We start from the raw sequence: 24539 nt of genomic DNA on the forward strand, positions 1-24539 counted from the left end.
TACCATGAGCCTCTTGGCTGCTTCTCTGATTAATGCTCTCCATGCCCGGCCTGTCAGTTTAGGTGGACGGCCATGTCTTGGTAGGTTTGCAGTTGTGCCATACTCTTTCCATTTTCGGATAGTGGATTGAACAGTGCTCCGTAAGATGTTCAAAGCTTGGGATAATATTATAGCCTAACCTGCTTTAAACTTCTCCACAACTTTATCCCTGACCTTTCTGGTGTTTCTTGGCTTTCATGATGCTGTTTGTTCACTAATGTTCTCTAACAAACCTCTGAGGGCTTCACAGAAGAGCTGGGTTTATACTGAGATTAAATTACACACAGGTGAACTCTATTTACTAATTAGGTGACTTCTGAAGGCAATTGGTTCCACTAGATTTTAGTTAGGGGTATCAAAGTAAAGGGGGATGAATACAAATGCACAGCACACTTTTCAGATAATTATTTGTAAAAATGTTTGAAAATCATTTATCATTTTCCTTCTACTTCACAATTGTGCCACTTTGTGTTGGTCTATCACATAAAATCCCAATAAAACACATTTACGTTTTTGGATGTAACATGACAAAATGTGGAAAATTTCAAGGGGTATGAATACTTTTTCAAGGCACTGTATGTACAGTACATATGGCAAATGGTGCAGGCCAGTGCTATTTTGCTAACAAAATCATTTTCTGGATTCTGAGAGAACCCTAACACTGGATGGCCACACAGCCATGTCCATATCACACAGGCAGCATCATGGGCACCCAAAAGAGCAACCTGCCTCCAGTACACAGAAGAAGATAGAAGGCTTGGGACTGAAACAGCACAGATAAGGTGTGTAAAGGAAGCATTTAGGGGAATGGGGGAGACTAATTTCAGCATTAAATTACTTTTTAAGTTGCCATTTCTCATTTAACAGATGTGGAATGTTATACAATTACAGCTGGAGTAACACTTGGCACAAGAGCCAGCTCTGCTGGAATAGTCACAGAGGAGGGGAAGGGAGAAAGAGTAACTACTGACCAGCCTGGTAGGTGTGGTGGATAAGGCCTACAAATTATGTTACTTAATGAATTATGACTACTGGCTTACCTGAAATATTTCCAAGCCACTTTGCAGCCCAGAGCACAGCGAGTATGCTTTCAGTAGGCCCCGATATGCAACTGGATTAAGCTGAATATTTTTATCCATTAGTTCTTTCCGCAGTTTAACAGCATACTGGAGACCTGAGTCCTTCCATGGCGATTCAGCGCATGCATTAAAAAGAGCTGTATAGGTGGCATCAAGGGGTATCAGACCTCTCTTCTTCATCTACCCATGAAAGAAAAACAAATAAAAATTTTAATCAAAATTCTGTACTCCTATGTAAATGCATGTATGCGAATAAAGTGTTAGAATTCTCACAACAAAAAAAATCTGATTAAATAAAAGATCTGTGCTATACATAATAGATAGAAAATATGGGGTACTAGTCTCACATGCCATAGCAAAAATTATACTCCGTCGCGTTTGGGAGGCAGAATCTAATGAATGGGGTCGCTCCGCAATCACATAAATTGTAACGCAGTGGTGGGGGTTTTTCAGGTTCTAGTAAGGTGACATACTGCACCCCCTGCCCCCTGCTGAAAAGCAATCCACCACAAATCACTTGTCAGAAGGGCAGCATATAAGTATATTCATTTAGTCATAAAAGAGCAGAGAAAAAAAATAAGTAAATCAATCTGCATTCTTCCATTTTTACGCTAGGTAAGTTTCGCACAGTTGCATTGCAGTAATGAACGTTGACGCACTGTGGTGGCGTTCATTCCGAATGTTACCCCAACACACCACGCACTGCATTTCTACCTTTTTTAAGTGGGTTATGAAGACTGTTCAATAAAATGCGATGCCTTAAGGTAACATGGTAATATGTGCCAAAGTATAAATGGGCTCTAAGTCTTTAAGAGGGTGTTTTTGGTTTCATTGTGTTTTCATTCCTTTTAGTACAGGCAAGTGAGACAAAAATGAAGCAAACATCTGAGCTAAGTAGAGGGACCAAATGTGCTCTATCCAGTGCTGTACCTATTTAAGTCCTTGTTAACATGGGGCATATTATAGCGTACACCAGTGCAGGGGCTGTGTTTACCTGCACAGGTGTTTTGTGCATCCCTGTGCAGACAGTCCGATTCATGTCAAAGTCACATAGCCACTGCTCCCAATCTGAAATCCGTGTGGGTGCGGGTGCACAGCCCCGAATGCAGCCAGTGTGAGCTTGGGGGCATGCATCCATACATGTCAAATTGGGAGCAACATCTGTGTCCCAAATTACATCAATAGGACTGCCTGCATGGGGATGCACGGAATACCTGTACATCCTCATGTAGGTAAACATTGCCCTCACACTGATGTGTCCTATAATATGTCGTGTGTGAACGAGGCCTTATTCTTAAAACATATTGCAAAAGTTTGGCAATTAACATAATAACGGCAGACTACTTTATTTCAGTCCTAAAAAGGGACAGGTGCTGTTGGAAGTATTCAACTGCAAAATTACATAGACTGGTATAACCTTTAATCCCTGGATTCGTGGATGAGGTGATAAAGATAAGAATTGCGCACTCACCAGATACGCAATTCAAGTGCGCATTTAAAGCTGATAATTCCAGGGTCCTCATATGGATCTGGTCAGATCTGGTCACAAAAGCCTCTCGCCACCTGGTAGTGTTTTCCACACATGGAAGAAAGGGGCCGCTCTGCAGATGTAAAGGACTCCCACCTCAGATTCTGCGCTGTGCTCATTCTCTTGCTGAAATACAAGTATTTGTAAGACTTGTATTTCAGCAAGAGAATGAGCACAGCGCAGAATCTGAGGTGGGAGTCCTTTACATCTGCAGAGCGGCCCCTTTCTTCCATGTGTGGAAAACACTACCAGGTGGCGAGAGGCTTTTGTGACCAGATCTGACCAGATCCATATGAGGACCCTGGAATTATCAGCTTTAAATGCGCACTTGAATTGCGTATCTGGTGAGTGCGCAATTCTTATCTTTATCACCTCATCCACGAATCCAGGGATTGGAGCTCTTTAAGGACTCTCTTGGATTTTTGAGCACGCTACGGACTATATTTGTCATTTAGTCACCGTTTTGCACTTTAATAGCACTTTATATCAGTGTATATTTATTAAGTATATAAGTGTATATCTGTTCAGCTAGCGCTGCACCTCTCCCTTGTATGCATTTCTTATTATGAAGGTTTATATGGTACCTTTTGGTGTTCAGCTGCTTTCTTCTTATTTATTCATTTTATTCACTAATTGATTTTATTAGTTGTTTGAAGCGCTCACTTATTCTGAGATTTACTGGTATAACCTTTGTGTATTATAGAACAGCCTTGGGAATTGTTTATTTTTGATCTCTTATACTGGCCTCAAAGAAGGAAGAAGAATAGATCCTACATTTTTCATCTGCTTCCCACTGATAATAAAACAAGAATGCAGCAGAAATAGAAATGTAGAGTCATTTTAATCTTTTTAACTTCTCCATGGCCTAGGATCAGTTAAGCCTAGATGCCCAATCCAAATTTAGCAGCTTCAGTATACACTGGTTAACTTGAGAATAACTTGCATAACCAAATCATTTTTACACTATTTTATATTTTAGGCTTACAGCTTTTCATAGAGAAAGGCACAATGCCATCTGCAGACTTTGTAAACAGTAAAGGTAAGTAATAGTTTATTTATAAATGGTCTATTTATTACCTACCTTTACTGTTAGTTGGATGTGAGAACATATTTAGGTGTTTGCAGCAGCTGTAAGCAGGCCATAGATCGTTTGAAACATGTATGGGAAGGCTGAATGTACCCAAGTGATCAATTGATCGATCAACTTGGGCACAATCAGCCTGGCGGATTTTACATGTGATTATCGCTAACAGCTGTGTTGATGGGGGAATTGAGTGAATTTCTTTCCTGTAACCAGTGTTGGCCTACCTTAGTTAACATGAGAATTTTGGTGAAAAGATTAGTGGCAGCTCAGGGGGTTATTTCACGTGTAATATATTGGTGATTACGTTATCAGGAATGAATCTGATTAGTGTTTACATCTGTTGTTCTCATACTGTACCTGTGGCTGTCAAAGATAACAAGGTCTCAGATCTAGGAGCACACATAGGTGCACACACCCAAGTTTCAGCTTACACTGGTATGGTCAAATACAGACATGTTTGTTTTTTTCTTTTTTTTGGATAGAGCACAAAACAGATCAATTACTTACGTAAAATATATTCTTGTGTACATAGCACAGGTCAGCAATATACAGCAGTGTTTAGTTACCATATGCAACGTACATTAGAATACAACTGAAATGCTTTTTTAATATATCCAACTCTCCCACATCCTCCTATCAGTACAGTGTAGTTATATTCTTCAGGTTGCAACTGATCCTCTTGTAACATCTGTACTTCAAAGAGTCCCAGGGCTTCTGCCAACTGCAGATAAAAAAAGAATACAAATTTAACCAACATAACAAAATCACAATCAAACACTGAAAATTCCAGACTAAACATGGGCACATGTTACGTAGTAAAAACTAGATCTAATGTCCCTAGATTTACCAACAACTATGCAATGCAAGTGCATTTAATTCATATCCAGCCAGGTAGGTCCTCACATTTTATAGTTGGTAAATCTAAAGGAAACTACATAATTAATATATGTAATAAGTGCAACCAGCTTTAAAGTGTTGTAAATTAAAAAAAAAAAAAAAAAAAGATTTTGTATGTGAGAAGACAAAAGGGAAAGTACTGTACAGGATAAATAATAAAGTTGACAAGTCAAGTGAACTTTGCGTCCAGGATACAATCAGAAATTCACATTACAATGGCATATATGACTTGGCATATCTCATCTTCAACCAAAGACAATTTTGAGAAAAAAAAAAACAATATTTGACTTTTTGCTATTATACATGACCAGTAAAAAAAAATGTAAAAATCTAATTTCGTCATACATTTAGGCCAAAATGTATTCTGCAGCATGTCTTTGCTAAAAAAAAATCCCAATATGTGTAAAGTAATTGGTTTATGTGAAAGTTATAGCGTTTACAAATGGCGGTATAGATACTGGGATTTTTTTTTATTTTACACTAATAATGGCGGCGATCAGCGACTTATGGCGGTGATCAGTGACTTATGGCAGGACTGCAGCAGGCATTCTGACACTGGGGGACTTGGTGTCACTGACATCCCCCGTGACACCAATACAGTAATCAGTGCTTAAAAAAAAAACAAAAAAAAAAACACTGACACTGTACTAATGGCACTGGGCAGGAATGGGTTAACATGAGGGGCAAGCAAAGAGTTAACTGTGTGATGGGAGTGCTTTACTAGGGGGTGTGGGGTGTGTTCTTCACTGTAAGCACACTGCTCTGGATGGCTTTGCACAGCCATCCAGAGAAGTGCACCTAAACTGACAGGGTGGACAACTGTTGGCAAACAAAGCAGCCCTCCTGTCTGTGATTGCCGTTAATCACCAGCTGGGACCTGGTGATTGACACCTGCGACCACAAATGGCGGCGCAGGTACGGCGCACGCCTCTCTACCCGGAAATGCAAAATGATGTTCATATACGTGATTTTGTGCACAGGGACCGCCCTGTAGCAGTATATCTGCTATAGGGCGGTCCTTAAGCAGTTAATTTTTTTTTTTTTTTTGTTTAACCAGCAGTTTGAATGAAAAAAAGTGACCGGATTTCCCCATCCATACATTCAAAGAGGATGGGAAATCACTCACGCTGAGCTACTGTGTTCTGACAACAGGGAGACTTCTCTGCTGTCACAAAACACATTGATAAGTGCTGCCAGTTATAGCCAGCAGCACTGATCATTCAGGAAAAACTTAACCAGCTTGCCCCATACATGGATCAAAATTCGGCCAATCCCTGGAGCTGAATGAATAATTGAATGGTATAGCACAACCGACAGAGAGAGTAATTCAGTGAAAATAAACTCCCAGAAGTGGAGAGGGCTATGATGTAGCAAGTGGGATGGGCAGTACTAGGGAATCAATTCCTGGAGCAGTGAAATTCTTAGCAAATCCAAAAGCGCATTTCAAGTGAATAAAGTATCGCTTATGGAAAGAAATAAATATTTACAATATTTAAATGAAAAATGTGTAGCTCCAATAATATTCAGTGCACAGGGCATAATATCCAAATATCAAAAACGAAATGTCCACCAATGTTTCAATTATTTATAAAAAATAGCCACCACTATGTCCAAACAATGAAAAAAATCTTCCAGTATGTCCACACAACACACTCAAGTGGATTTAAAACTCACCAGAAATTTTGGCTATACAAAGTACAGCTCAACCAGCTCAATGAAGTGATCTCAGCCCGCCTGCCTATTCTGAATTCACAGACCCAGGTTACAGGTATTGCCTCTATAAATGATAGCAGGGGGAAGTGGCAAGCACAACACTGTGATAAAAACTCTTCAATCCATAGTTTTCCATTGCCTTACTTTTTTCTGCTGCTAGATGTTCTCAGTGTCTGCATCCATTTAGAAATGATTAACCCTTTGGGAGTATCTCACCAAAATTTACATTTTTGTTATAGAATCTTAAGCCGCCATAGATGGTTCAAATGTCGATTGGTTCAGCAGGGACCGGCTGAGGTTCGAACCATGTGTTGGCAGGCTGAATGTACCCAAGTTGATCAATGAATCAACTTGGGCACAACCAGACTGTCAGATTTTAAATGTGATTATAGCCGCTAGCAGTATTCACTGTGTTCTCCTGGCTGCTCCCCCCGCCAGCCTGCCGAGAGAGCTCTGTGGGAGGGATTCCCCCATCAACACTGGCCTTCTATGGCTGTTAAGCACCTCTAGGCTGTTATATTGCATTGAATCTTAGAGAAAAATACTTTGCTGCAGAATGAAATGGAAAAGTAATTCTTAATAACATTCAATAATGACATGGTTTGCGTAGCAACTGTATATGCAAAATCTTTTATTTGCTATTTTTTTCCCCATGAAAGTGGGGTTACCCTTTCAATATTTCCAAGGTTTTCAGTCAGCAACAAAATAGAAAAACAGGCAAGTGACAGTTACCTTGCCTTCTTTGATTTTGCCCTTGCATTTTAAGAAGTACCAGTATGGGGTGTTTCTTGTTCTTCTGTACTTCTGAACTTTCCTGGTCTTTCTGTTGTCTTCTTTATCCTCCTCATACTGCAAGTTCTGATTTTCCAAGGAGGATTTTCTAAAAGATGTTCTTACAGAATACCTTTCTGACAATGTCCCAAAATGTACATCTTCATCTGGTTGTTCATTTGTAGGTTTCATATTATCTGAATAATTTCTAGTCCTTAAATGCATCCCCTGCTGACATAATACAAGACAGTGCTTTAAATGAGTCCGATGGTGAATGACAGAGATTTGTCTGTATGTAGCTTGTACATGTAAGGGACATCCTGAAGCCAAAGAATGGAGCGATAATTTAGCAAATATCTGCAGCATGATGAGGTTTGATCAAGTTGACAAACACTGAATTCTTAACTTCATGTAACCTACAGCATAAAAAAAAAAAAAAAATCAGTTACAGCACACTCACACTCTGTCTGTTTCTTGTGCTCTCTCGCTCTGTGTATATTAGGAAAAATATTCTTTCTATACCAACTGTTATTGCTATTGTGTAAACATTGGTTCACTCTTTACTATGATTTCTATTTATAAAAGCTGCATGAAAGAACACAGGAGCAAAAGTAGATTTTGTTCTCTGTTCTATATTCCTATGAGCCAGTTAGGCAGTAGAATATAAAGTGTACACCATAAAAAACATCAGCAATGTACCCTGATTGAATGCCTGTTTTTCATTCCTCATTGCCGCTCTCCTAGCTGCTCTTGCTGACAAATTGACAACCAAGACATAAGCAGAGCAACAGCTGTGTAAAACAAAGCTTGTGATCACAGTTCAGAACATTGGAGGATGACAGAACTGGGTCAGCGCATAGTGTCAAAACTACTCTATATTGCCAAAAGTATTGGGATGCCTGCCATTACAGGCACATGAAATTTAATGGCGTCTTAGTTCATAGGGTTCAACATTGAGTTGGCCCACCCTTTGCAACTATAACAGCTTCAACTCTTCTGAGAAGGCTGTCCACAAGGTTTAGGAGTGGTTCTATGGGAATGTTTGACCATTCTTCCAGAAGCGCATTTGTGAGGTCAGGCACTGATGTTGGGTGAGAAGGCCTGGCTCACAGTCTCCGCTCTAATTCATCCCATAGGTGTTCTATCAGGTTGAGGTCAGAACTCTGTGCAGGTCAGTCAAGTTCCTACACCCCAAACTTGCTCATCCATGTCTTTATGGACCTTGCTTTCTACACTGATGAGCAGTCATGTTGAAACAGGAAGGGATCATCCCCAAACTGTTCCCAGAATGTTGGGAGCATGAAATTGTCCAAAATGTCTTGGTATGCTGACGCCTTAAGAGTTCTCTTCACTGGAACTAAGGGGCCAAGTCCAACCCCTGAAAAACAACCCGACACCATAATCCCCCCTCCACAAAACTTTACCTTTGACACAATGCAGTCAGGCAAGTACCATTCTTCTGGCAACCACCAAACCCAGACACATCCATCGGATTGCCAGACAGAGAAGCGTGATTCTTCACTCCAGAGAACACGTCTCCACTAATCTAGAGTCCAGTGGCGGCATGCCTTGCACTACTGCATCCGACGATTTGCATTGCACTTGGTGATGTAAGGCTTGGATGCAGCTGCTTGCCCATGGAAACCCATTCCATGAAGCTCTCTACGCACTGTTATTGTGCTAATCTGAAGGCCACTCAAAGTTTGAAGGTCTTTTGCTATAGACTCTGCAGACAGTTGGAGACTTCAGCACACTGCACTTCAGCATCCACTGACCTCGCTCTGTCATTTTACGTGGCCTACCACTTCGCTCCCTTGCTGTTGTTCCCAGTTGCTTCCACTTTGTTATAATAACACTAACAGTTGACCATGGAATATTTAGTAGCAAAGAAATTTCATGGATGGACTTATTGTACAGGTGGCAACCTATCATGGTACCACGCTTGAATTCACTGAGCTCTTGAGAGCAACCCATTCTTTCACTAATGTTTGTAGAAGCAGTCTGCATGCCTAGGTGTTTGATTTTATACACCTGTGGTCATGGAGGCGATTGGAACACCTGAATCCAATGATTTGGAGGGGTATCCCAATACTTTAGGCAATATAGTGCAGTCAGGATCAGCCATGAAGGGAGAGTTCGGTAAATTTGGTCTGTGATTTACTATTAAATAACAATGAAAGCTCTGTGCCACAGGCAAAACCAAAATAAACCAAAAATAAGTAAACACAAACGAATGTGATTATGGCTGCTGCAGTCTTCAAAATGTGTCTAACTTCCACATTAGCGAGTCCTATAAAAGTGTATATAGACCACTCTGTCAAAAAAATGTGAATCAAAACACTAAACAATTTGCCACATGTGAAAATGCAACAAAATAAAATAAATGAACACCATAAAATAAAAATAATATCCAATGTATTAGTGAGCCTGGGTTCACCTATGTGAGGTGCGGTATATTGCATGTGATTCGCACAGGAACCGCACCGCATTCCTGTGCAAATTACATGCGATTTGTGTGCGGTGCCGATTGGAGCAATACATTTTGTATGGCTCTATTCACACCGCACGCAAAACAAAACCGCACAGGACCCTTTTTTGGGCCCGCACTAGAATCGGATCGCATAGGTATATACACCTATTTGATCCGATTCTGCACATCGCACCATGTTTTGCGGACCGCTTTCAGGGTGTTGTGAACTTAACATACACACCCGCCGTGGTTCACATGAACGGGGTGCAATTCTGATGCAGTGCAGAATTTGCACTGAGAACGCTGCAAATTCCGCACCGCATCAGTGTGAACCAGGGCTAAGTCCCATTCAAATGCTAATTGCTTGAAAACCAAAAGATAGGTGAACAGATGCTGGTGCCATTAATAACAGAAAAAACAGGTGAGCAGTTCCAGATGCTCCAGGTGAGACAAATTTTTTTTTTTTTTTAGGTAAAAATAAGTGATAAATAATAACTTGTCCAGGGCATCCAGTATACTGCAAAACAAGTGGATGCCCTCGACAGATTATTGCTAATCACTCAAAAAAAAAAAATATATATTTTCTACATACTTACCTGTAAAATGCATTTCTTGGAGTACATCACGGGACACAGAACAGGCCATAATAATGACTATGGGGGTTATATGCCACCTATAGGTGAATGGACACTGGCCAACCAATAAAAAAAGTCCCCCCCATATAACCCCTCCTACACAGGAAGTACTCAGTTTTTGTAGCAAGCAATGAAAATCCAGAAAGAGGGGAGAGACCTCAGTGTCCCGTGATGTACTCCAAGAAATAGATTTTACAGGTAAGTATGTAGAAAAAAATCCAATTTTCTTTATAGTACATCACAGGACACAGAGCAGGCCATAATAATGACTATGTGGGATGTCTCACAGCGATAACCTTGAGGGTGGGTGACATCACAATAACCACCGCCAACATCCCAAAAAAGGAGCTATTCAGCTGTACGTAAAACACTGCAGCCAAAAGGCAGAATCCTCCGTGGCTCTGACATCCACCTGGTAAAACCTTGTGAATGTATGAACCGAAGACCATGTAGCAGCCTTGCAAACCTGAGCAACTGACGCCTGGTGGTGGATAGCCCAAGATGCCCCCACACTCCTGGTAGAATGTGCTTTCACTGAAAGGGTGGAACCTTGCTCTTCAAACCATAGGCTTGAATGATTGATGAATCGACTTAGAAATAGTTGATTCGGATGCCGCCTGTCCTCTCTTGGGACCTTCCGGCAAAATAAACAAGGAATCAGTATTTCTAATCTGCGCCTTCATTCTCAAAAAGACCCTTATTGTCCAAACTACATCCAGGACATGCAAAGATCTTTCTTTTGCCAACTGAGGCCTAGGAAAGAATGAGGGCAGAACAATGTCCTGACTGAGATGAAAACTAGAAACCACTTTTGGCAATAAGGACGGATGAGACCGTAACAACACCTTATCCTGATGTAAAGCCAACAATGGTTCCCTACAAGAAAGAGCTGCCAACTTCAATGCCCTTCATAGAGAGGTGATTGCCACCAAAAACAGAACCTTTCGAGTTTGCAGAACTAACAGATCTCCCTGATAGGTTCAAATGGTGGTTTCTGTAAAACTGCCAAGACCAAGTTCAAGTCCCAAGGACACAGGGGCTGTCTGACAGGAGGAACAGTACGCATCACTCCCTGTCTTTGGAAAAACACAGTCAAGGCTGAAACCTGACCCTTAATAGTACCAACAGCCAATTTCTTTTCTAATCTTGATTTGAGTTCTCCCAAATACTTCAGGTGGTGCCAACTTTGACCCTCACACCACGAAATGTATGCCTACCAAGGGGAGTACTAACGTGCCCTTTAGAAAAACCTGCTGTGTCCTGGCCATCCCTCCAGGGTCTAGCAGAGGTAGCGGTGGTTGCAGCAGCTCACATGTAACAGGCAGCATGATAGGTAAACAATATGGCCCACTTCCTCTTCCTGCTGCTATTGCATATGCGTCCCCATGGTAACAGACTCCCTCAAGTGGCCACAAATAGGAATTACAGGCAGTTACAAGCAAAAAAAAAAAGTACTCCCCCTGGAGCTCTTCCCAGTCTTCCATAGTGGACTCCTCCGCATATACAGATATAGAGAGGAACACTTACCCATCCCGCCGCAGGCCCCTGAACCTTTATCAGGGACCAACCTTCACCCATTATGGTGGGGATTGTCCTGAAGACCTTCAAGGACTCGGTCCCCCTTTTTTAAATGAGGGCCACTGCCTTGGACCCGTATAGCACCCTGCTGGAAGTGCCTTGGTCAGATCAAACTACACAGGGTTCCAGTGCCAGCTTTTCAAATGGATCCGATTGAGGCCCTTGACTCTCAGTAGAATCATTCCAAACCTCCCAGTATGCTTCACAGAGAATATTCAGCACATGTTCAGTGAACATCCACCTTACAGACACTGGAGAAAAAACTTCCTGTGTAGGAGGGGTTATATGGGGGAGGACTTCCTGTTTCATTGGTTGGCCAGTGTCCATTCACCTATAGGTGGCATATAACCTGCATAGCCATTATTATGGCCTGCTTCGTGTGCGATAAAGAAAATGTGTATTATTTTATTGTAACAGACTGTACCTGTGAATGTGTATCCATATTAACCACTTCAAGTCCGGACACTTTTACCCCTTCCTGTCCAGGCCAATTTTCAGCTTTCAGCGCTATCACACTTTGAATGACAATTGCGCGGTCATGCAACACTGTACCCATATGAACTTTTTAGCATTTTTTTGAGACAGATAAATCTTTATTTTGGTGGTATTTATTCACCACTGGGATTTTTATTTTTTTTGCAATGCAAATGAAAATGTCCAAAAATTTTGAAAAAAAGTGTTTTTCTTATAAAATTTTGCAAATAAATATTTCATCATAAATCTTGGCCAAAATGTATTCCATTATATTTTTAGTAAAAAAAAAACCATAATAACCCAAATTAGTTTATAACCAAATATTATAATTTTTAAACATTTTTTGTTACTTTAATATTTATATATATATTTTTTTTACATACTGTCACCCTAGTAGTACAGTGTCACTGTACTACTTGTGGGGGGTGAAGATTTTTTTTTTTTACACCGATTGCTTTTACACCCATAAAGGCTGTAAAAGCAATCATTTCTCCTTCTATCTGGCTGCATTCTTGCAGCAATTGAGAACTACTGTTTGAGCTGTGATTGGTCACAGCTTGTCACATGGTACAAGGCTGTTGTGAATAGCCTTGTACCATGTGACCTCTGTGATCATTCACAGATTTCACACGTAGTAAGCAATGATGTCAGAAGTGACATCTTGCTTACTACTCTGCATGTGATCACTGATTGGCCAATTAGTTATCACATGATCGGGACCTTGCACAGAGGTCCTGTACGACGTCCGGAGGTCACAGCAGGCACCGGATCGTGGTGCTGCGCGCTCCCAGGGAGCGCGCACAAGCAGGGGCGGGGAGGCCGTTTATAAATGGCCACCCGACCCTGCACTGCCACCGTCCAGCCGTTTATATACAACGGCCGGACGGAGGTGGTTAAGTCATTATATGGTAGCAATAAGGGCACATCCAGTGATGCTTACTAGGTTGTTCACATCTGGTCCCCAAAGAGTCAATTTGGCAGGGCATAAATCCAGCTTCCAAAATGGTGAACACTAGCTTCCTGAAGACGTTCAATTGCAGATGAAACTAGTTAAAGGAGTGTTCCCCAACCGATACATCACATCCCATCCCTGGAGCACAAGCCAGCCCTGGGCTCAGCTCAGCCATCTTAAACACAAACGCTGTATGTACCTGGTGCTGGGCCTTAGGCACACATACATGTGAGTCTGTTTTTTTTGTTAGGTTTTATATGATTGCATAAAGTCAGCTGCTTTTTGCAATGAACCTTTTCCCTGATACTGTTATTGAGTGGCGGTGTATTGCATGGGAAGGAATCGCATTTCTGGTACATATGAATGGTCAAATTGGTGACAAGACACACAGTGGGTCCAACCAAAAAAAGCGCTGTAAGACCCATCTAGTAATAGAAGGTCCATCCATTGTGATGAGTGCAAATCCATGTGGGGGTCACCTGGAAGTAGTCACCTGTTTTTTCTGTTACGAATGGCACCAGCACCTGTTCACCTATCTTTTGGTTTTCAAGCAATTATCCTTTGAATGGGACTTACTGATACATCAGACATTATTTTTATTTTCTGGTGGTGTTCATTTATTTTTTGCATTTTCACATATGGCAAATTGTTTAGTAATTTTGATTCACATTTTTTGGCAGCGAGGTCTATATACACTTTTAGGTGACTTGCCATTGCCAATGGCTGAGGTCTTGTTGGCCCCACTGGGAAAAACCTGAGCAACACTGCATTGGAAAACCCATCTGTCACTTTTCTGGGGAATATATGTTCATATTATGGAAAATACATAAGCAAAGATCATCTTTGGTCTAATTCAATCAGTTGATTCAGGAATATAGTATAAATCAGGCATCATTAAATGGCAGACCGTGGTTTGGATCCGAACCAAGGTGTTTGCCACTTAGGAGCCGATTCTTTCCACAACCCTCTAGCGCTGTCATTTTCACAGTAGAGTGCAGGACGAGAGGTACAGCAACACTGGATGGAGGACAGAATTGGTGGCTGCCCAAGATAACTTTGCAAGTTAACTGGCAGGTTAATGGTTGATAGGACACAGGGCAGTCCTAGCAACCAACCACCAGCTTGTTCATATGAAAAGTTAGCTCCAGCAGCTCCCGCCCTCAATCCAGTGCTGTTGTGACTCCGACCCTCCATTCTGCTGTGTGCACTGTGAAGTAGGAGAATAAAGGGGTTAGGACATGTCTGTAAAGGATGGGAGGTTGATGTGAAGGGGGACACTGCTGTGGGGGATGAAGAGGGGGCAGAGAAGGACAATGTGCTAGGGGGAGGAGGGGAGAAGAGGGGTGCAGGAGGACACTGCTGTGTTTTGTGGGGGGGGGGGGGGGTGATGTGAATGGGAGTAAAGGGGGACACTGCTGGGAGGGGGGTGAAGAGTGGCAGAGAAGGATATTGCTGTGGGGGGGTGATGTGAAAGGCAGCAAAGCAGGACAATACTGTTGAGGGGAGAGTTTATGTGAATGTAGAGGGGTGTAGTGTGAAGGTGGTTCAAAAGGGTTTAGAAAGCTACTGTGAAGGAGATGGGGGGGAGTGATGTGAAGGGGGAGGGGTCAGTGGTGTGAAGGGATGGGAACTGTGATGTAAATGGGGGAATTTGTGATATGCAAGGGGTACTGAGAACACTGATGTAAGAACAGATTGTGATAAAGGAGTAGAGTGCTGTCATGTAAAGGATCTGAGTAATCATACAAAAATGTGATTTGGACCTCTGCTGGAAGAAAATTGTAGGCACCTTTGTGAATTTTAATTCAATAACGCTGCTCTCATTTTATGCCAGTCTTGACAATCTGAGTGCTGCCCTTCCTCCTCCCATCTACCAGGTCTTCCTGCTGGTCAGCAGAATACATAACCCATTCTATCCTGTGCTGTTCAGTACATGCTCCATGTAGTACACTGTGCTGTAATGTACAGGGATTAGTCAAAAATACGGAAACACTACATGATTTGCAGGTGTGAAAGTGACATGTTTTGCGTTGAAAGCAAAAGCAATGTAACATTCTCTTGCTTCTGCTTTGTGATGAGACACCTAGCTAACAGGTGGGAAGCCTCACTTTCGTTATTCACTGCATACGTTGCTGGTAATACGGAGTCATCTCAGAGCTTACTGAGCTTCAAAGAGGGCAAATTATTGCTGCCTGCTTAGCGGGTGCCTCTGTGACTGAAATTGCCAATTTATCTGTCACAAGCTACAGTATCAAAGGTTATGATGGCATATACAGTTTCCGGGAAATCACCTGATAAGTGACTGCAGAGCTCAATCTCAGTCCCGTGGAGACTGAGCTTTGCAGTCACTTTTGTAGTTGTTTTCTTATTCCAGGGCCCAATCTTGCCTCTGCCGTGTCGTGAGGTGCAGTATCAAAGGTTATGATGGCATATACAGTTTCCAGGAAAACATCATCTCATAGGGGCTAAATGGTTAGCACTTCCACCTGGCAGTACTAGGGTTGTTGGTTTGAATCCCAACCATGGCACCACCTGCCTGGAGTTTGCATGTTCTCCCTGTGCGGGTTTCCTCTGGATATTCCTGTTTCCTCCCACACTCCAAAGACATGCTGGTAGGTTAATTGGCTCCTGTCTAAATTGTCCCTAGTATGTGTATGTATGAATGTGAGTTAGGGACCTTAGATTGTATGCTCCTTGAGGGTTAGGGACTGATGTGAATGTACAATATATGTATGTAAAGCGCTGTGTAAACTGATGACACTATAAGTACCTGCAATAAATAAGTGCGGTCGGCATGGTGAACTGAGTGACAGAGACAGAAGAACATTGCGCAGCATTGTGACCCGGAATACGAGGACAGACTGACGTTCGGTATATATTCACTGGCAGTACTGTAACATACAGCCCTCTGTCTCCGGTCCCCCCCCATGACCCAGCATTACCCGGAGCACAGCCCTCCATACCTGTCTCCTCACACATGGACACCACTAGACCCCGCTGTCCTCTGACACTCCATTACCCGGCATGCTGCTCTCCGCCGTGTAGCCAGCACTTCCTTCTTCCCAGCGTGCCTTGCGGCCTCAGGCTCAGCCTCCTTCCGGGAGAGGCTCTGATGGTCGGATTGTGTGTGTGGATGGTGCGGCTCTCCGGGGAAGATGCAGGAACTCATCGCCTGTGTGGATCATATCCGCTTCGACCTGGAGCTGGCTGTGGAGCAACAACTGGGGGCCCAGCCGCTCCCCTTCCCCGGCATGGACAGTGAGTGCCTGTAGTGTGTGTGCTAAGACTGTCCTTGTCCTGTCACCGGAGGGGCTCTCCTGTACCCTAGAGGGGCCCTTCCTCCATCATACTGCCTAGCTGTGCCCCCACTATTAGATCTGCGTGTTGTCTGTATGGAAATCTGTCCCAACTTTGTAATAAAGGAAGAAGCACTGGCCTTGTCTTTGGTTTAATGTGTTCTCCTGTGGTCTATATTGAATCATTCTAAAGCCTATGTTTTCATTTTGAATAATGAGAAAGGTGTACACCTTTGTTCTGTTTATGCCCCATTGGGGAGATTTCCCTTCACTTCCTGTCCTGGTGATACAACAGGAAGTGAAGGGGAATGCCCCTCCCCAGGCCACATTCACACCAACTCTTAATTGGTGGCAGATGTTCAGGAGGTGATGCTGATCTCTGTTTTTTGATCAAATGAGGATTCTACATTGTATTCCCATGCCACAAACCCATGCCTAGTGGTTGTCATTCAGCTATGTCCATGAATACAAGGAGTCCAGCATACTCCATGCAGCTGAGAGCCTTGATCATAGGAGGGTGCTGTGGTGAAATGGCAGATGGCGCAGCTAAAGCAGAACTCCAGTCTGAGATATCAGCAAGAAGAGGGGCTTCTTAACATCCCTGCTTTCTGCTGGTGACATTAAACTGCCCATCCTTTTCTTTTCAATAGGTTTTTATTAAAGCAGTATTAAACTCCAAAGCAAACATTTTATTGCAGCTTACTAATTCATTTAAGTGATTGGTGGCTGCATCATTTTCTTTCTTTTTTTAGGCTTTCTTTCTTTTATTTTCACCTGGGGATCCATCAAGTAAGTCTGGTTTTTCAAAAGAACAAGTTTTCTTCCAATTAGATTACAGAGATGAGATAAACCATTTACCACTGACTGGATGCTTACAATGATCAGCTTTTATTTTTTCATGTAAAAACTTTATCTCAAAAGAAGAAAAACTGTTGCTGTAACTGCAGTGTGAGCTGGGGTTTGGCTTCAGTTTATTAGTGTATCTAAATCTGCTAGTATATCTAACACTAACCTCCCCCCAGATTGACAATGTGGCTAGCCAAAGCTTTCGCTGTGCTCATTCATCCAAAGTTGCATCTGGCTAATACAGGAGGCGTGTTACTGGCCAGATCACCAGGTGGAAACAGAGGGAATAAAACTAAAAACTAATCTAATTAAGCCACCACATCTAATCCTTGGTAAGCTGCAATATATTCCATTTTTGGGTTTAATACCACTTTAAGGATAGGCAGTATGCATGCCTGTTTTCAACATCCAGTATCATGTATCAGTAACATTACAAAGATGCAGTTGTCCATCTTTTACAGGGATATAAGTAAACCCCCCATATAGGGGTTATGATTGTAATGTAACCCAAGAGAAGTACATTATTCCAGAATGACCGCCTCTTTCACTTTTCCTATTCACCATCATAGAAAGTTTCTACAATCAAAATATGTAAGTTCCTAGTGTTCCCCACTTGCCATGTTAACAGGTTCCCGCTGGGTTATACCCATCCCCAATGTGGTAGTTGTCAGCAGTACGGAGCCTCATCTTCACATGCAAACCATGTCTGCTGACAACCAAAGTGAAGCAAATGGTGTATAGACTTTAACCTGGCTATAGATGGATCAAATCTCAGCTGGTTCAGCAGGAACTGGCAGAGATTCGATTCACGCATGGGCAGGCTGATTGTACTGAAGCTGATCCATCAATAGACTTCAGTACAACCAGCCTGTCAGATTTTTTCATGCAATTACAGCTGGCTGTATTCATTGTGTTCTAGCAGTGATCATTGTGTTCTACCAGCAAGGAAGGTTCCCCACTGACAGAACATGATAGCGCTGCGGGAAGGATTCCCACATCAACACTGATTGTGTGGATGGGGAAGCAAGCCATTTCCTTTCTTTCTACCTGTAGTGGAATGAAGGAAAAATGTGTAATATGCCTGCTTTAGAGAGAGACCAATAAATAAAGTAAGAAGAGGAAAGAAAAGATGCTAGGGGACGGGTTCCCCGGGGTGTCACAAGTGGCGAGGCGAGCCTCATCAATGAACTCTGTCACAAGAACAACAAGGATCTATCAAAATCTCTTGGAAGGTAATATTCCATTCATGGGGACCAAAGCTGCTCAAATGTACAATATTGCTGTGTCATATTGCTGCCATGTTTTCATAAATCAGATACCACGTCATCTTTTATTTCTCTTGAGCAGTCGTTGGAGTGGAGGACCCCCATACACTTGCCAGGAATGTCAAGAAATTGAATTATTTATTGGTACATTTAGGTGTCTTCAGATTAAGCAGTGCTTCCTTTGGCAGTTTCTTGTCCTGTTTTCATCTGAATGTGGCATGCTGGTAATATCTTGGATTGAGAACCCGTTATTGCGTGATTGTACTGATTTAATGGGCACATTGGATAAGCAGCACCACCTGCCAGACATGACATACTAAATTTAATTTGCTGCTGCACAAAACCCCACAGCAGTATGAATAGACCTGAGTGGCTGCCATGGTATTTTGTAGGGTGCAGTAAAGACAGATTAACTGCCTGGTTTTACCACCCTTTTGCCCCCTGCTTGAAATAAGCTTTACAGCTCATTTAAAATTGTGGTCAGGAAGGGAAGGGTGGTAAAAACGTCCCTCCTTAACCTCTTGCTTACCAGGCACTTGTACCCCCTTCATGCCCAGGCCAATTTTCAGCTTTCAGCGCTGTTGCACTTTGAGTGACAATTGCACGGTCATGCAACACTACCCATATGAAATTTTAATCATTTTTTCACACAAATAGAGCTTTCTTTTGGTGGTATGTACTTGCCACTGGGTGTCTTATTTTTTGCACTATAAACAAAAAAACAAAAATTTTGAAAAAAAAAAAGTTTTTTTATAAAATTTTGCAAACAGGTAATTTTTCTCCACTGATGTGCGTTGATGAGGGTGCACTGATATGCAACAATTATGGGCACTGCTGGGCACAGGTGGGTGGCACTGATGGGTACCGATCATCAATGCCCTGATGATCGGTGCTGATCCCTCCTCTGACAATTGCTGGTTATCTGCAGTACTTTCCTCACGCTGTAAAAGCATGAGGAAAGTGCAGCTGATAACCAACAACTGTATTTACCGGTGATCTGCTGTGTCATTGGACACGGGTGATAATGTAAAAGGCCGCTGTGATTGGCCTTTTACCACATCACGTGATCAGCTGTGTCCGTAGGACACAGCGATCACGGAGATCACAGGGTGCGCACGGGAGGGCGCGTTCTGGGAGGATGTCATATGACGCCATCCCAGAACTGGCCGGCCGCAGTGAAGCCGTCATTTGGCTATCTGCAGTCAGCAAGTGGTTAAACTGCAAACAGGGTTTCACACATGCTGCAGCTGTGATGCTTTTCTTTGTGGGAGAAATTATACTGCCTGCCAAATGCAATTAATATTATACAGGATTTATATAGCGCCAACAGTTTGCGCAGCGCTTTACAAAATGAATGCAATCCACTTAAATGAATGGGGGTGCTCCACAACCACATGCAATGCAACTGGTTGTGGTGCAGCATTTACACACATAAAAAGGGGTAACATATCACCTCAGCACCTATCCAATGCTTCTGAAATGGGATCCACTGCAGATAGCTTTTCAGAGGGGTGGCAAGGTCTGCCTCATGTCTAAATATGGCCTTAGAACTCTGTTGGTACATGTAACTTTACTGCAGCACTCTGAAAAGCCATCCACTTGGATGGCTTTTCAGAGGGTATTTTGACAGGCAGAGGGGAGGTGATATGTCACTTCACTGCAGGCTTTAATCCTCAAAATACCAACCCACTGCACTGCAACCTTGGTTTAATTTTTGTTGCAAAGCATTGTTGTTGCTACAGCACTGAGCAACTGCATTCACTGTGTTTAGAAGGCAATTGGGGGTGGGGCTGTAAAACCAGTTAACCATATGGTTTTATATCTTCACATCCAGCTGTGTGAATGAGCCTTTTGCAAGTTGTCAGCTGGACAAGTGTCCTCTTTGGATGACTTCCCGTCTATTCTTTTGGTGTTCAGTCACAGTATTGGATTTCCTATTGTCTTTCTGTTTTGGTCATCAAGAGAAAGCAAGATTATGAATCTCCCTTACCAGGATAAAAACGGCAATAAAAACCTGACTGGGTTCTAAACCTTCCATTCCTTTTCATAGCAAGTAAAAAAATGTTTGGCTTTATATAGACTTTAGGGGCTTGATCACACCATTGCGTTGCATTGACTGGCACCCCAACATAGCGGTGTGGTAGTGCACCTCGACACACACACACATACATATAATTTTATTTATTTTTGTTACTTGTGGTGGGTTGGACAGCCTATTCAAATGAATGGGCTGCCTAAACACGACACATGTCAATGCGCAAGATTGATTTGTGTTAAATACATTGCAGTTAATCAGGTTGTTGTGATTGGCCATTCTAGGAGACAAGTGAACTGCAAATATGGTAAATCAAGAAGTTTACCTTGTATATAGAAACTTTATAACATTCCACTATAAATAGCAAACTGTTATTGCACGCCCGCTCTGCTATAGCACATCGCTTGACCCTGGAAATGTAGGGCCATCTATATGTATATCTCACCTGGAAGTACTGCTTCTTTAGAATTTCTTTCCTGCGCATCGTTCCGCTTTAATTTTCTGTTGCCAGTTTAAAAGTGAAGTAATAGAAAATTTGCTATGTGAATGTCTCAAGCATGCACTCAGCTGTCACGAATAATCACGTTTTGCATAATACTTTTTCCTATGAAAATTCACCCCCTCCATCTAATGGCAATAATTCTGGTATTGTCTTGATTAAGGAATTTCAGGAAAGAATCACATTATGGCCTCTAGATAGAGCCTGTGATCATAGGAAACAAATTTGATAGGCAAAATACGGGATTATTTGTGACAGCTGAGCAAATGCTTGAGACCTTTTACAGCAAATTTTTTTTATAAATGGACCCCTAAAAGATTACTGCGTGCAAGTGTATAGGTTGACTTGTATTAGAATGCCAAACCTAGAGACAAACAGTAGTCTGTCAACACAGAACCTTAGGAGGCTTGCATACAGGCAGGCTGGCCAGCCATTGATATAATTAGACCACTAAGAATATCTATTGAAGTGATTTACCAGTAGGAAGGTGTGGAAGGTCCAGCCTTCAGTACAATTGAAAAATTCTGGAGGTACCACAGTGTTCTTACACACTTGTTCCTGTTGCCAGCATTTTATGGTTGTACTCATGTTAGCAAGGTTTCTGTTGACATGTATACTTTAATGTGAGTCCAGAGAGCACTACAGTGTTACTGGAGGTGTACTTCCTGAAGCCTGCACTGTATTGCCAATCGCATTCATACTGCCAAAGTGTCAGTTTGAATGTGATCAGTGGCAGTGAGAATTCTGACACTTTTTTTTTTTAATATCAGGATCGTTTTATATCATAGACCAAAGGGATTGTTGAACTGATGAACTACAGTTATGCATGGACAAAAAAAAAGTGTTTACCAGATGGTGCATTTCAAAGGTTAATTTTCAGTATTGACTGTAGTACAGTACTTGAGGCATTTACGTGTAATTTTTTTTTTCTTCTCTGTAGAATCCGGGGCTGCTGTTTGTGAATTCTTCTTAAAATCAGCATGTGGCAAAGGTAAGTATGTGTAGAAACCTTTAAACTGTGTGCAATATGGTGTACTGTATAAATTGGGCTGTACTATATGTTATATCATGAAGTTCAGCGTTGCACTATAAAATTTCAGATTCTTGTCCACATGAGCGAGCCCAGCAGAAAGCTGTCACATTTATTGGCCCAATCATCTTCGGCTGGGGCATTCCCCCACCTGCAGCTACATTTATACAATGCATATGTATACTTGCAGCTTCAGTGCTGCATATAGCCCTGTGGCCAACTTTGCATCCAGAACTCCTCACTAAGGGCTCATTCAGACAGCAGATTAGCGCTGTCCTCCGTGCAGAGCCGCTGGCAGATATGTGCATTCATCTCAGTTGCATACAGGCAGCCAATAGAAGTGCAGCACTAGTACACACATCTGCAAGTTTGAAATGTGAGTAGGAACGGAGCATAGATCCGAAAGCAGACAGCTGGGCTAATGCTTGTCACTTTTGTCCAACAATTTTTTTTTATAAATTGACCCTTATAGTCCAAGGCTGTAAAGCAATTTTTCTACCGTGTACAACTGCTTACAATGGTTGTAAAGGCTCAATATTTTTCACCTTCATGTATTCTATGCATATAAGTAAAAAACCTTCTCTGTGCATCATACCAGTCCCCCCCTAATATTCACCTAAGCCCCCTCTCGATCCAGCAATGTGCACTGGAGACTTGGTTATCCCGGGGCTCCCTCTCCTCATTGGCTGAGGCAGCAGCAGGAGCCATTGGCTCCCGCTGCTGTCAATCACAGCTAGTAAGTTAATAAGAAGAGGGGGGGGTGGAGCCCAGCCGCTGCTCCATGTGTGGATGGACACACAGAGCAGTGGCTGGGGAATGTGCATGCTCAGGTGCCCCCATGGCAAGCTGTTTGCTGTGGGGGCACCCGACAGCAGAGAGGAACCAAGAGCTCCGGCGGAGGATCTGGGCTGTTTTGCTTACCTACTCTGTGCAGCAGGTAAGTACAGACATTTATTTTAAAAAAAAATGTAAGCCTGTAGAATCACTTTTAAGGCTTTGATATACAGTGCATTTAGAATGTATTCAGACCCCCTTCACTTTTTATAATTTTGTTATGTTGCAGCCTGATACAAGTGTTTTAAATGAATTTTTTTCTCATTAATCTACTCTCAGTATGCCATAATGACAAAGTGAAAACAGAATTTTAGGAATATCTATGAATTTATTAAGAAGAAAAAACTGAAATATCACATTGGTATAAGTATTCAGACACTTTGCAGTAACACTTGAAATTTAGCTCAGGTGCTTTTGTCTTGACAGTAGCTAAGATGTTTCTACAACTTGCTTGGAGTCCACCTGTGGTAAATTAAATTGACTGGACATGATTTGGAAAGGCACACACCTCTGTATAAAAGCCCTCACAGCTGACAATGCATACTGTATCAGAACAAAAGCCATGAGGTCAAAGGAACTGCCTGCAGAGCTCAGAGACAGGATTATTGCAAGGCACAGATCTGGGGAAGGTTACAAAATATTATTCTGCACCAAATGCTCTCGATAGCACAGTGGCCCCCAGAATTCTCAAATGGAAGAAGTTTGGCACAACCAAGACTCTTCCAAGAGCTGGTCATCTGGCCAAACTGAGCAATCGGGGAAGAATGGCCTTAGTAAGAGATGTGACCATTAACCCGATGGTGTGACTGAACTCCACAGATCCTGTGTAGATGGGACAAAGTTCTAGAAGGACAACCATGACAGCAGCCCTCCACTGATCTGGGCTTTATTGCAGAGTGGCTAAACGGAAGCCTTTCCGTTTGGCGTTTGCAAAAGCTTTATTGCAAACTTCAGGTGGGCTTTCACTGTTTCCGAATTTAAAACTTTTTTGGCCTAACCCTTAACATGAGCATTACAAAAAAAGAATGAACTGCAGTCATATTGGTCCACTAACCCAATTCATCATATATCCATGTTCTCTGCTACATTGGCCAGGAAATGATGAGGCGATCATGCATTTCATGCATTTTAGTGATAGCACACTCTGTCATCCTTGGTGTGACCCTGAATATGATGAGCTCTACAAAATTCTGCCCCTCATAAACTACTTCACTGAGAAATTTGTAGAGGCTTTAGACACAATTCACACACAAGGTTCTCAAAAGATGCAGGATAGTCAGGAAACCGTCTAACACATTTTGAGAGACTCTAAAATCAAAGGCTAGAAAGTTTACAATTACGGTTCTGATAAGTTAAAAAAAGGTATAAAAATTTTTCAAAAAGTAAATGCAGAAATGCCAATCAGCTGCAGAGTTGATCTGTTTATTCTGACAGCAACAGGGTGTTGCTCACAGAATATATACGTCCGTGCATGCAGCGTTGGAAATTTCTCATTCGCAGTTTAAAAAAAAAAA

At 42.2% G+C, this 24539-nt stretch overlaps 2 protein-coding genes across 2 annotated transcripts in view; one reads left to right on the top strand and one right to left on the bottom strand.

The window, feature by feature from the left end:
• PTCD1 (pentatricopeptide repeat domain 1) overlaps positions 1-16296 on the bottom strand; it is a 28105-nt gene extending 11809 nt beyond the window's left edge. The window contains exons 1-4 of the mRNA XM_089691402.1: positions 16184-16296; positions 7073-7527; positions 4311-4451; positions 1080-1298 (exon numbers count right to left, since the gene is read on the bottom strand). Of these exons, the coding sequence (XP_089547528.1) occupies positions 1080-1298; positions 4311-4451; positions 7073-7477 (765 nt within the window). The 5' untranslated portion in view covers positions 7478-7527; positions 16184-16296. The remainder of the gene's footprint in view (positions 1-1079; positions 1299-4310; positions 4452-7072; positions 7528-16183) is intronic.
• A 2-nt stretch (positions 16297-16298) lies between these two features.
• CPSF4 (cleavage and polyadenylation specific factor 4) overlaps positions 16299-24539 on the top strand; it is a 39243-nt gene continuing 31002 nt past the window's right edge. Inside the window, exons 1-2 of the mRNA XM_089691414.1 lie at positions 16299-16478; positions 22102-22152. Of these exons, the coding sequence (XP_089547540.1) occupies positions 16376-16478; positions 22102-22152 (154 nt within the window). The 5' untranslated portion in view covers positions 16299-16375. The remainder of the gene's footprint in view (positions 16479-22101; positions 22153-24539) is intronic.

This window comes from Staurois parvus, unplaced genomic scaffold, assembly GCF_062004578.1.
Source record: "Staurois parvus isolate SC_StPar_1 unplaced genomic scaffold, SC_StPar_1.0 ptg000022l, whole genome shotgun sequence".
NCBI lineage: Eukaryota > Metazoa > Chordata > Amphibia > Anura > Ranidae > Staurois > Staurois parvus.